The sequence below is a fragment of the Rutilus rutilus genome, assembly GCF_951802725.1.
Source record: "Rutilus rutilus genome assembly, chromosome: 17".
Classification (NCBI taxonomy): Eukaryota; Metazoa; Chordata; class Actinopteri; order Cypriniformes; family Leuciscidae; genus Rutilus; species Rutilus rutilus.
This window is the reverse complement of record NC_140230.1, coordinates 36,629,626-36,642,209: the sequence shown is the minus strand read 5'-3', so window position 1 is coordinate 36,642,209 and position 12,584 is coordinate 36,629,626. Positions and strand designations below refer to the sequence as shown.

Here is a 12,584-nt window from a genome sequence, read left to right as displayed (position 1 = left end):
GCATCTGGCAGGGATATAAAAGGCCGAATTCTGGCAATATTTTTTAGATGAAAAAAAGCTGATTTTGAAACCAATGGGCATCAAAAGACAAATGTGAATCAAAAATAACACCTACATTTCGCACCTGTGATGCTGGGGCCAGCAAATCAGAATCAGTGATCAGATTTTGACAGTTAAACTTGTGCAAGGCTGTCGGCATACCAACAATTAGAAATTCTGTTTTTGATTCATTAAGTTTAAGATAATTGGCATGCATCCATAACTTAATTTCTTCCATACATGCTGTGATTGCAAGATTAGGATCCGGGAGTGTGTTAACATAGATCTGCGTGTCATCAGCGTAACAATGAAACCCCAGACCGTATTTTCTAATAATGTCACCAAGTGGGAGCATATAAATGCAGAACAAAGTCGGCCCTAGCACTGACCCCTGCGGGACACCCTGCTGAACTAATGCGGCCTCAGATTTATTTTTCCCCATGCAAACATACTGAGAACGATCTGCTAAATAGGACTCAAACCATTTGAACACAACACCAGAGATGATTTAATTTTATAAAATAATATTTCACATTTTTACTGTATTTTTGCTCAAATAAATGCAGCCTTGGTGAGCAGAAGAGACTACAAAGACATTGAAAAGTATTTTGAACAGTTTGTTTTATTGCTTGGACTTTTTATTCACTTGATTAATTATGTTAAATATGTTTTATCACTGAGGGTAATAAATGCAATAAAACTGTTATGATTCCTCGTTCCTCAAAATCCCATAAAGAGTCTCTGATGGATAAGGAATGGAATGAGAATCGCTGTTAAAGTTCCCGTGCCGAGATCAGCCTGTGATTGGATATGAATGTTATTGCCTACACGTGTGTAAGTCACATGGTGTGCGGCGAACAGAGATATTCATGATCCAGTGTTCAATCTCACAACAGATCCTGCAATATCCACGTATCCGAGGATCAACAGAACGCATTTTAGACTCTTTCGGTGGACAAAGGGTTGTTTTACTGCGAGACGGCGTGACGGGGGAGAAAGAGTGGAGATCTGTCAGGGCGTTCGCTCTCAGATCTGAGTGATGACAGAACTCAGCAGAGGCCGACACACTTCACAGAGCAGCGAGTCCGCTCAGCTTCTGCAGAGAAATCACTTCTTCACCTCTGCCTTCTCTCACTTCATTTTCTGCCCAAGCCGTCAGCTCGCATCATTTCAACTTAGTTTTAAAATGGTCCTGTTTAACAGGAGAATTCGTGGTGAGAAACTACATTACCCATGATGCTGTTTAGAGAATTCCACCAATCAGAGTCGAAACATGCCAACAGATCTCGTTAGCTCCGCCCACTTCCATGAATGATGTCATCGAGTCGATCTCCCCACGCTCTCAAAATACTTGAATATTTGTATTGTGCAATACACTTAAATTATATTGTTTTTTTTTTTTTAATGAGTAGTTCTTTCCCTCACTAAAGCTGTTAAGTTCTTGTATCTTTGTCTGATTTGCAAATACTTTTTTGCTTTAAATCAAAGTTTGTAGTGTTGTGATTCTCCTCAGCTGGTTTGGTTTGGTAAATCCCTAAGTTTTGTCTTTGTGTGTGTGACACTGTACATGAATATTGGTCATTCATCTCTACTGACAATGAACCCTGATTCACCGTGTGGATTTCTACTGTACCACCTGAATTATTATGATGGTTATAAGAACATTTTAAGGTAAAAAGCAGATTTTGATAGTTCAAGTAGATTAGTATATTAACATTATATCACTCACATGGTTATAAGTTCCAAAATATACAGGGACCAATTTGCCATCCTGTAATACCTGAAACATTGTCACCGTATTTTTATAAAGTGCCCCTATTTTAAAGTCTCGTAAAATAGACTTCCAATGTCAAAAAACACTTTAATTGTCTCTAATATACAGTGCACATCTCCTCATTTCTCAAAGAGTCTGAAACGGTTAGTTTGAAGATTCAGTCTCTCTAAACTCCGCCTCTCTGAGAGCTGCTCTGCTCTGATTGGTCAGAGCCCAGTCCAGTCTTTTGTGATTGGTCGACCACTTACAGCGCATGTCGGAAACTAAATGTTCATTAACATATCAGAATTTCCCTCAGTGATATAAAGTGTGGGTTTTACCGTGTCAATCTCATCACAGTGGATTTGCTTTGTCAGCAGAAAACAGCGTCTTCTCGACACGAACAACACGAACCAAACTCTTCCAGTCTCAGATACACTACAGTGTTTGAGGGCGGGGCTAAGAGACGCTGTTCAGCCAATCAAGACCAGAGGCTGGCATTATGCAAATTTGTTACATTGTAACATAGGTTTGTAACAGGAAGTGAGACTGGAATAACTGATGACTCATTTCAACAGTTCAGAATCGATTCTTTCTTTTAGAAGACAATAACTGTTTGTCGTGCACTTTGATCTTTTACATTCACAATCAGCTGTATTACACACAGCATGAAAGATAATATTTAAAAATATATAACAGGGGCACTTTAAGGTGAATTTGTGGCAAACACACGTGCCATTTCTTAGCTACAAATGTAACTATATTTTTCCCAGTGCAGGAAAACACGAAGATGCATATCTTGAGTCTCTTTGGATGAATAAGTGATTCTTATACATATTAAATGACATTTAATTCTCTCACCATTTCCATCACCTAAAATGGCTCCCCCCCCCCACTGAGAAACACCGCAATGTTTTATGGGATTGCTTTTTCTGTCAAGGTCAAAACCGGTCTCTAAGAAGGAATAATAATGATGCTTTTGTAACTAACTCTCATCTGCAAGTGAGGATACAGGTGCATGCAACAAAAAAATAATACAATTATTAAAACCACAGTTGCCATGGGAATCCAGACGAAATGCCAGTGAACCCGTTCTGGCCTTTCAGGAGCCGGTGTCCATTAAAAGGTCGCAGTGATGCTAATGCATGGTGATGCAGTGAAAGAGACGAGGGATGTGTGTTACCGAGACAGTGTGTTTCCGTCCCGCTCCAGAGACCCGAGGACAGGCATTCCCGAACACTCGAGCCCACCAGAATAAAGCCCGAGTTGCAGGTAAAAATAGCGGTTGCTCCGAAGGTCGTCTGCGTCCCAATCTTCTTTCCATTAGGAGGAGTGGGCAGCTCTCCACACGAAATGACTAAAGTAAGAGGCAATAGAGAACACAATGAGTCGACTGTGATTTAAAACACCAGCGATGGATGGAAGAATGGAAGAATCTCAGTATTAAACACGGTTACCAGGTTTAAAGCGTTAAGTTGCACTTGATAGATTTAGTAGCAAACTAAAGCACAAGCACAAGCAAAAAATGTGTTTTCCTTCGTCATTTTCAGGGTTATTATCGTTAACTACTACAACTGAAAACATTTCTGTTCACTGAAATAAAATCACATACATATTATGTTTAGAAATATTGTTTGAAACTTAAACTAATCGAAAATGTTAGAAATAAATCAAAACTAAAACTGAAATAAAATAAATTAAACCTAAATAGCAACATTTTAAAAAAAATAAACTACAAAAGCACATAATTAAATGACTAAAAGTTCAACTAAAATAACTACAATGTCAAATAAAATCTATAATAAAATATTATTTATATAAAAGTTTATATAAAATATTAAAAAATATTAGTAAAACTGTAAAAACTAAAATGACACCGTTAATATTGTCTAGTTTTCAATGACAAATATCTAAATATACTTTTTTTTTTTGAGAAACAATATCAAAATTAAGTCAGTTTATGTTTAAAATGAGAAAAAATATATCTGCCAGTGTATAAGAAAAATGAACTTTAACTTAAGTTTCTTTTTTGACCCCATTAGCAGATACTTGTTCTTGTTTTACAAAACTTGTTTTACAAAAGTCATTTAATTTTGATCATTTGTTTCAGAAAAAAAGACTTAGCGAATCAATCTTGATTTAAGAATGTTTAGATATTTGTGAATGAATCATTTTTTTGGAGTGTAAGCTTTTGTTTGATCACTTTATGATAATAATGTTACAGAAACATGATCCGATTGTTACATTTAAAAATATACAACCATTTTAACTTGTAGTTTCCTAAACTCCACTCATATCGAGCCTCGATCCTCTGAAACTCAGTCAGAAGCAGGAGATTTGAGCAGGTCTGGGATAGATTATACATGCGCTTGCATTGTTCTGGAGCGTTGACATCATCATTTCATCTGTTCTCCACTTCTCATCATCTTCCCTCCGACTGCTGATGTTTCTGAAAATTGTTCTGGCCAGGATCCCGTCAGACGCCATCCGTCATAAAGCGCCTCTAATGTTTAGATTGTGGCCCTCATAAACACATTCATCACGACTGTAGTTACAGCAGACACACAACACTGATAACCCAACCGTCTGAGGACAGCAGATGCTGATGACACACAACTGGGTTTACTCAGGGCTCCTAAACGTGTTTCCTGAAGCTGAACGTCGCCATATAAAGCCTTATGGGAAGTTACTATGCATGATTTCATATGATGAAATATGAATTAGAGTTACAATTTGTAATTGCAACAGATGCATGCTTTTTTTTTTTAAATGCTTGTGCAAAACAAAAGTACACTGTATGAAGTGGTAAACTGCAAATGATTCCTTAAAGAACTGTAATTCATGTAAAAAATAAAAATAGAAATCATTATTAATAAAAAAAAATCTAAAAATCAAAACGCTTTCGTCCCATGTGATCAACAAAATCTGATGCAACTGGGAAAGTCACAAAATATAATGCATTACTTGCAATTTAGAGCTGGAAAAAAATAAATAGAATAAAATAAAAATCATACATACATATATTTCATTTTTGATGCAATGTTCCAAAATCCATTAGATGAAACCTAATGATGCTTTATGCATTTAATCATGTTCATGCAGCCACTGGGAATTATGGGAAATGTTTTCTGTTTGCACAAGCCTCTCTCCTCATAATCCATCAGAATGAATAGAATTATCCCGCTAGCTGTTATAGCAGTAAACACAATTCATGAGAATATCTGAACTCAGCATTCTCAACTTAAATCTTAAAAAATTATGACACATACTAATTTGCTTCAACTTGCTTGAATGAATATTAAAATGAACACTTTCTATGAAGCCCATGCTTATAATGAATTATAGCCCCATTTATACTTATTTATAAGTAAGTATTACTAAGTATGCGCATTGAAAAAGCAAATGCATGACTTATAAATAATATAAATGTAACTATAAGTGTTCTTATAATGCAGTATAGGTCTTAATGAGTCTTTATAAATATATTTATAGAATAGTAATACTTATAAATAAGTATAAATGGGGCTATAATTCATTATAAGCATGGGCTTCATAGAAAGTGTTCATTTTAATATTCATTCAAGCAAGTTGAAGCAAATTAGTATGTGTCATAATTTTTTAAGATTTAAGTTGAGAATGCTGAGTTCAGATATTCTCATGAATTGTGTTTACTGCTATAACAGCTAGCGGGATAATTCTATTCATTCTGATGGATTATGAGGAGAGAGGCTTGTGCAAACAAAAAACATTTCCCATAATTCCCAGTGGCTGCATGAACATGATTAAATGCATAAAGCATCATTAGGTTTCATACACATATTTTTTAGCTTGGAACATCACATCAAAAATGTAATATATGTATGTTATATATATATATTTTTTTGCAAGTAATGTATTATATTTTGAGACTTTCCCAGTTGCTTCAGGTTCCATTATTACTTTGCTACAATTCTTTGAATTCTTCCTCCCCAATATAATGCAGGAAAAGACGGATTCGGTGTGGCCGTTTTACGCTTGAGCTCATGAAGCGTGTCGATAGCACGCATTGTGTTTATCGTGCAGTTTATACGCGAAGATGAGTTTTTACGTGCATATGATACGCACTTTATTGCGTGTAAAACACACACACCCCACACCACCACTAAACCTACGCATGCGTATCATATGCATGTAAAAACTAATTTTCGCGTATAAACTGCACGATAAACACAACGCTTGCTATAGAGACGCGCGCCACACAAGCTGCTAATCCTTCACTCTTCAGGACACATGGACAGAATCATTAGTCTGGCAGTCTGACCTTAAAGACGGCCTAACAACACACACAGCATCAGCGCTGGAGGAACACACACTCACTCTTGCAGCGCGGCCTCTCGTTCCTCCAGCTCCAGGTGCCGTTGGACGTGCAGTGGATGTGTGCGGGGCCGAGCCGGAAGAAGCCCGGGTTGCAGGTAAAGGCCACTTTAGTGCCGTACTCGTAACGGGAGCCGTTGACGATCCTCCATTTGCCGTGATCCAGCGAGAAGGAGCCGATACTGGGACACACCACAACTGAAGGGAAAGGGTTCAAACGCTTGAAGAATGCAATGTAAGGCACAAACTAACACTCGACTCGTAGTAACACACATGCACCACTTATACTTTCAATGCAATGCAAGTCACTTTAGATAAAAACGTCTGCCAAATGCATCAATGCAAGGATGATATTTCAGATATGTGTTATGCAAATTGATTTGGAGGTCATGTGTGAGCGGGGCACAAACTAACACACACGCCATCATGATGAAACTTAGTGTATTTACTAGTCGCCATAGCAACACTATATAGAGAAAAAATGTGGCAAAATTAAAACATCTTTGAGATATCACTGAGCATTTATTTAATCACTGCAAAAGCAGATTTCTTACTAAAGTTAATTTTTCATCTTTATTTAAAATGAGGCAAATCTGATATTATTTTAATCTTATATCTGTTCTTTAATGCTGATCTAACAGCAGAAACACTCGGCGGGTTTAAACACCAGCTGCTCAGGCGGGGCATGTTGTCACACTGCGTTACAATGAGCTCCTATTAGAATTATAATATTCTATTCTATACTTTTATGAATTCTATTGAGAAACCATGAGAAAAAGGTGAATAAAGACTGAGAGTCAATGTTCAGAAATGATTAATTATGATTATGTTTTGAACTATGCTGTATAGCTGTTTTGCGGTGTGTTTGTTGTCAAACTCCCCAAAATTTTTTTTTTTTCTTAAAAAATGGCATTATTTTATATGAAAAAGTTAATAATTGTATTTTATTGTCAATTTTTTTTTTTTTGTCTCATATATTTTTATGATTAGATCAGATAACATTTTAATCTGTCATATGGTCACCTATGGGGCATGTTGTCACATTTCACTTCCATTCTTTACAGGGAAATCAAGAATAAAGTATACACTGTATTAATGAAACAAAACCACAACATGTGTGGAATTAATGAGGGAAAAGATAAATACTCTGAACCCCAAGTAGATTTACACAAACTGAGACGTTAGTGGTTGTTAAGACTGTTTTTCCCAGACATGATCAATATAATCATTTGACCCCTGAACTGTCCTGGAGATGTTAAAGCAGGGCATCGTCTCAGGGGTTTCATCATGGAGTCTCACCTGTGCATCGAGGGGTTTTGTTGTGCGTGCTCCAGGTGCCGTCCGCCTGACACACGCTGCTCGTCACTTCTTTGGAGGACAGGCGGAAGCCGTCGCTGCAGAAATACGTGGCTCGTGTTCCTGAAGAATAATCCGCAGCCAGAACGCCTCCGTTCACAGGAGCCACCGGCGGCCCACACGACACAGCTGCAAAACACAACTACACTTACCATCAAGACCATAGACAAAGAACATCAAATTCCATCAAAGGGACATATCATGAAAATCTGACTTCCGTGTGTCAGTGCTGTAATCGGTGCTTCTACCAACACAGAAAACGTGAAAAGTGAAACCCAGTAACTGTGTTCTGGTGAGGCTTTCTCTGCAAGCATGTTATAAAATAAGCAGATCAGATTTGGCTCTCCTTCTGACGTATGAAGAGGATCTTATTATAATATTACCGGCCCTTAATCTGCACGTTTACACACACTAGCCGACATTTGGTTCCACACGCGACAACAGAGACCAGTTCTAACGCAATGATGAAGATCCAGCAAAGCCTGAAACTGTTCTGTGGTTGAGCACAGATGAGCACTGAACACTATTGACCAGAACATGTCACCGCTGTCTTATAAACACCTCAGGAACTGTGGACACTTGTGGAGAAGTTCAACATGATGATGAGATGATCAATGTAACTCCACAACAACTACACAAATGTCTCCACTAACATTCAGAAGCTCTTCCTGAGTCTCTCCGTAAGGCTGCACTCGCTACTGGTTATTCTGGGATTCTGGATGAGTGAGATTGGCCTGTTTTGTTATTGCCGGAGCTCGTGTAAAGACTCCGCCCTCTTCTGAACGGAGGCGGAGCTAAAGCTCATTTGCATTTAAAGGGACACACACAAAAACGGCGTGTTTTTGCTCACACTCGAAAAAGGGCAAATTTGACAAGCTTATAATAAATGATCTGGGGGGAATTATGAGTTGAAATTTCACAGACACATTCTGGGGACACCAGAGAATTATATTACATCTTGTGAAAAGGGACATAATATGTCACCTTTAAGGCTGTTGTTAAGCATCTCCAGTGCTGTAAACATGAACCAGCCCTGTGTGTGTGTGTGTGTGTGTGTGTGTGTGTGTGTGTGCGCATGTCTTCTTCGCGCAGATAAAGACACCGACGCAGCCGTACGTCTGATCATGAACACGCCGACAGGAGGAATTACTCTGATACACAGAAGACAAAGATATAGACCGACAATTCAAAGAACAATGAACACACCAGTTCTCTGCCATTATTCTTCTGCTAAACTGACGTGTGTTCAGAGACGGTAATGCTCCAGTGAAGATATCAGACCTTTTAAAGGTTGTTCTGCCTTTCTCCCTCGTTTAGGCAGTTTGTAATATAAGGTTCGATGTTTAACACTCGGTCATATATTAATATTCATGTGTCTGTATAATGAGTGTGTTTTTTATTGGTTGTTTTCTCCATTAACTGAATTAACCCTGAATTACAGTAGAAATATATGTTAATAAAGCATTTATTAACACACTAACTATTACTATTAACACACTAAGTAACTATTAAAGATTTATGAATGTACATTGAAATAGTTTATTAATCATTTACTTACACTTTCTAAGTGATCTTATGAACCACTGACAACTCCTGAACAACTGCTTTGTAAATAATGCTATATTCATTTAGAAATGATAAATTGATCATTAATAAAGTATGAAAATACAATTAAACACATTATAGATATGCTTATAAACAGCATTTATAACTATAAACTGCTTATTAATGTCTATTAATGCTTTATAAATGATGAATTAACTGTTTGCTAATGATTACCGGTCCGACATGAGGGAATACTTCCAGCTGTGTTGCAGATGTGTCATGAGTAAGCGATTGAGTAGACTCTAATAAAATGCGAGCATGATATTAATCATATCCAGCGAATCTATGACATGATGCACTGCTTCTGTTTACACTGCAAGTACACATTATGAACGGGTGCATTCGTCTTCCTGAACGAGTGTGTGATGATGTTGTATCACTGTAGTGCGTTCGCTCTGACGTGTTCATGACCCGTTTAATCTTTGAATCTGCATTATGTGTTCACTGCTGACAGAAGTTGTGGAACATCTGATTCTGTCGGACTCGTGCATATGGAAATAAAGAAACTTTCGATGGTGCAACTTTTTTTTTCTGAAATCAGAAAGTCTTGCAAAAGCATGTCTGGCGTTATATATTCTGTTCCGGGCGGAAATGCGTGGCGTGCGTTACATGGCTCGCGGATGAAATCCAAAATATGCATTTAAAAAGAGAAAACAAAGATGTAAATGCAAATAATGTGAATGTATTATAACCTGTTATTTCCCTCAGGAATTATAAAATACAATTTACTTCTGTTTGTTGAAGTCTGAAATAGCAGATGTCTGAAGGGCAGGGAATGTTCACGAATTATTTCCCAAACTTTGTTCTTCAATTCGGTCCATTTCTCAGTATAAAAATAGCAGAATTAAGAAATGTCCAGTACAGACGCTTTCTGTATCACAAAGGCAGTTCGTTAATCTCAGTTTCCTCGTTAACCAATCACAGTGATGTGAGCAGAGCACTGATGTGGTTTTCCAGCTGGTCTGAGGTCAGTTCCCACAGAGTGACCTCAGGATTCACTTCCCCAACCTGTGCAAAACTACTTGTTTTCAAAATCGACTAGTCGAGTAATAGTCTCGAGATCTGTCAATCTGTCCCTCAAACAACAAAAGCCTGTTCCTTCATTACATCATCCTCCAGGAAGTGACATCATCCTCCAGGAAGTGACATCATTTAGGAGGGAAAATCATCACTAAACATTAACAGTGGATTTGATGAATTCTGGGATGTGTCGCTCTAAAACATCAATCCTGTTTGATACGATCACAGAAATCAAATCATTTCAAAGATAAACATCAATATTTGGTAACGCTTCATTTTACAGTGTCCTTGTTACATATGTTACATGTACTTACCGTAGTAATAACAGTAAATTATGCATAATTACATGCAACTAACCCTCAACCAAACCCTAACCCTACCCTAACCCTATAGTAAGTACATGTAGTTGATTATAATTACTCAGTACTTAAATATATGATTACACTGTAACAACGACACCTTGAAATAAAGTGTAACCAAATATTCATATTTTAGACGTTTTCATGTGACGTAACTGTCGATCCCTCACTTTAAATCTTTACTTTTTTAATTCATCAAACTTTCTTGAAACTGTGTATATTAATTAAATGTCTGATCTTGCCCACATCATGCACACACACACGCACGCACGCACGCACGCACACACACACACACACACACACACACACACACACACACACACACACACACACACACACACACACACACACACACACACACACACACACACACACACACAAAAACACACGCACACACACACACACACACACACACACACACACACACACACACACACACACACACACGCACGCACACACACACACACACACACACACACACACACACACACACGCACACACACACACACACACACACACACACACACACACACGCACACACACACACACGCACACAAAATAAAAGTTTGTTTACATAATATATGTGTGTGTGTACTGTGTATAATTATTTTGTATATATAAATACACACACATGCATGTATATATTTAAGAAAAATCTGCAAGTATATGCTATATATATATTTATATTCTATAGATATATAAATATTTTATATATAAATAACACATTTTTCTTAAATATACACATGCATGTGTGTGTGTATGTATAGAATATTTTCTATATAGAGGGTCTAAGACTGTAATTAGCCAGAATGGCAGAAATGTGTAATTAAAAGTGCTGGAGTTCTTCACAGCGATCAATACAGTGATGAAGTATAATAGGACGTCCAATTACTGAGTGCTTAAATTCTAATCAAATAAACTCCACAAAACAACGATGTTTCTATTAAAGCCGAAGCAGAACGCAGACTTCACTCCGCCGTATTAATGAACATACAACAACGAGTCGACTGATCAGAGAGTCGGCATCTGACACCACCTGTGCAACAGTTCAATCTCCATTACATTACAAATAAACAACAACAACAACAACAAAAAGAAATGTATTCAATATTTTAGCAATGCAGTCTTTAGAAGAATTAATCACTTTAATATACAAAATAGAGGAATAGTTAATCCATTCCTGTTATTTGCTCACTCGGTCGGTTCAGTTTTGGGTAAACCAACTTTTTAATTTATGCTTATTATATTGACACTGACTTTTATATTGTATAATGATCATCTCTTATCCAGCAAGCAGCAGTCCACGCTTCCACAAACTACACGTTCAGCATGCAAATGAACTTCCTTCAAATATGCCAATTTCATATTTTCTTGGCAGATTCTCCATGGACTGCTTTCAGAATTAAAAGGTTCTGCAATCTTGAAGCGTTTGCTCCATTATTATAGAGCTGAAAATCTGCTTTCTCAGAAACCCATTAACTTTAATTACCCTTTTATTAATGGGTTTTGTTTTGTTTTTATTGTTATTATATTTTCCTAGTAGTGATTTGAACAAATGTATTTTTGATTCTCTTTGGACAACACTTCTGTTGCTCTGATATCTGTCTCTGCTTTATGATGTTATATACTATATCTATATATATATACTAGTATATATACACTATCATTGCACAGTCTCTTCTGCTCACCAAGGGGGCATTTATTTGATCAAAATACAGTATTTTTTTATTTTATTATTATTATGATTTTCTACAGTACCAGTCAAAAGTTTGGAAACATTACTATTTTTAATGCTTTTGCAAGAAGTCTCTTATGCTCATCAAGCCTGCAGTTAAAAAAAAAAAAAGAAAAAAGGAAAAAAGAAAGTAATATTATGAAATATTATTACAATTTAAAATAATGGTTCTCTTTTTTAATATACTTTAAAATGTAGTTTATTTTTGTGATGCAAAGCTGAATTTTCATCAGCAAGTACTCCAGTCTTTGGTGTCTTATGATCCTTCAGAAATCATTCTAATATGATAATTTGATACTCAGTTATTATCAATGATGGAAACAGTTGTGCTGTTTAATATATTTTGTTGGAATACTTTTTTCAG

General features: G+C 36.8%; 1 protein-coding gene across 1 annotated transcript in view; it reads right to left on the bottom strand.

Moving 5' to 3' along the window:
• Positions 1 to 12,584, bottom strand: part of csmd3a (CUB and Sushi multiple domains 3a) — a 317,979-nt gene that overhangs the window by 83,034 nt on the left and 222,361 nt on the right. Inside the window, exons 50-51 of the mRNA XM_084386048.1 lie at positions 7,445 to 7,630; positions 2,976 to 3,149 (exon numbers count right to left, since the gene is read on the bottom strand). Coding sequence (XP_084242174.1) covers positions 2,976 to 3,149; positions 7,445 to 7,630 — 360 coding nt within the window. The remainder of the gene's footprint in view (positions 1 to 2,975; positions 3,150 to 7,444; positions 7,631 to 12,584) is intronic.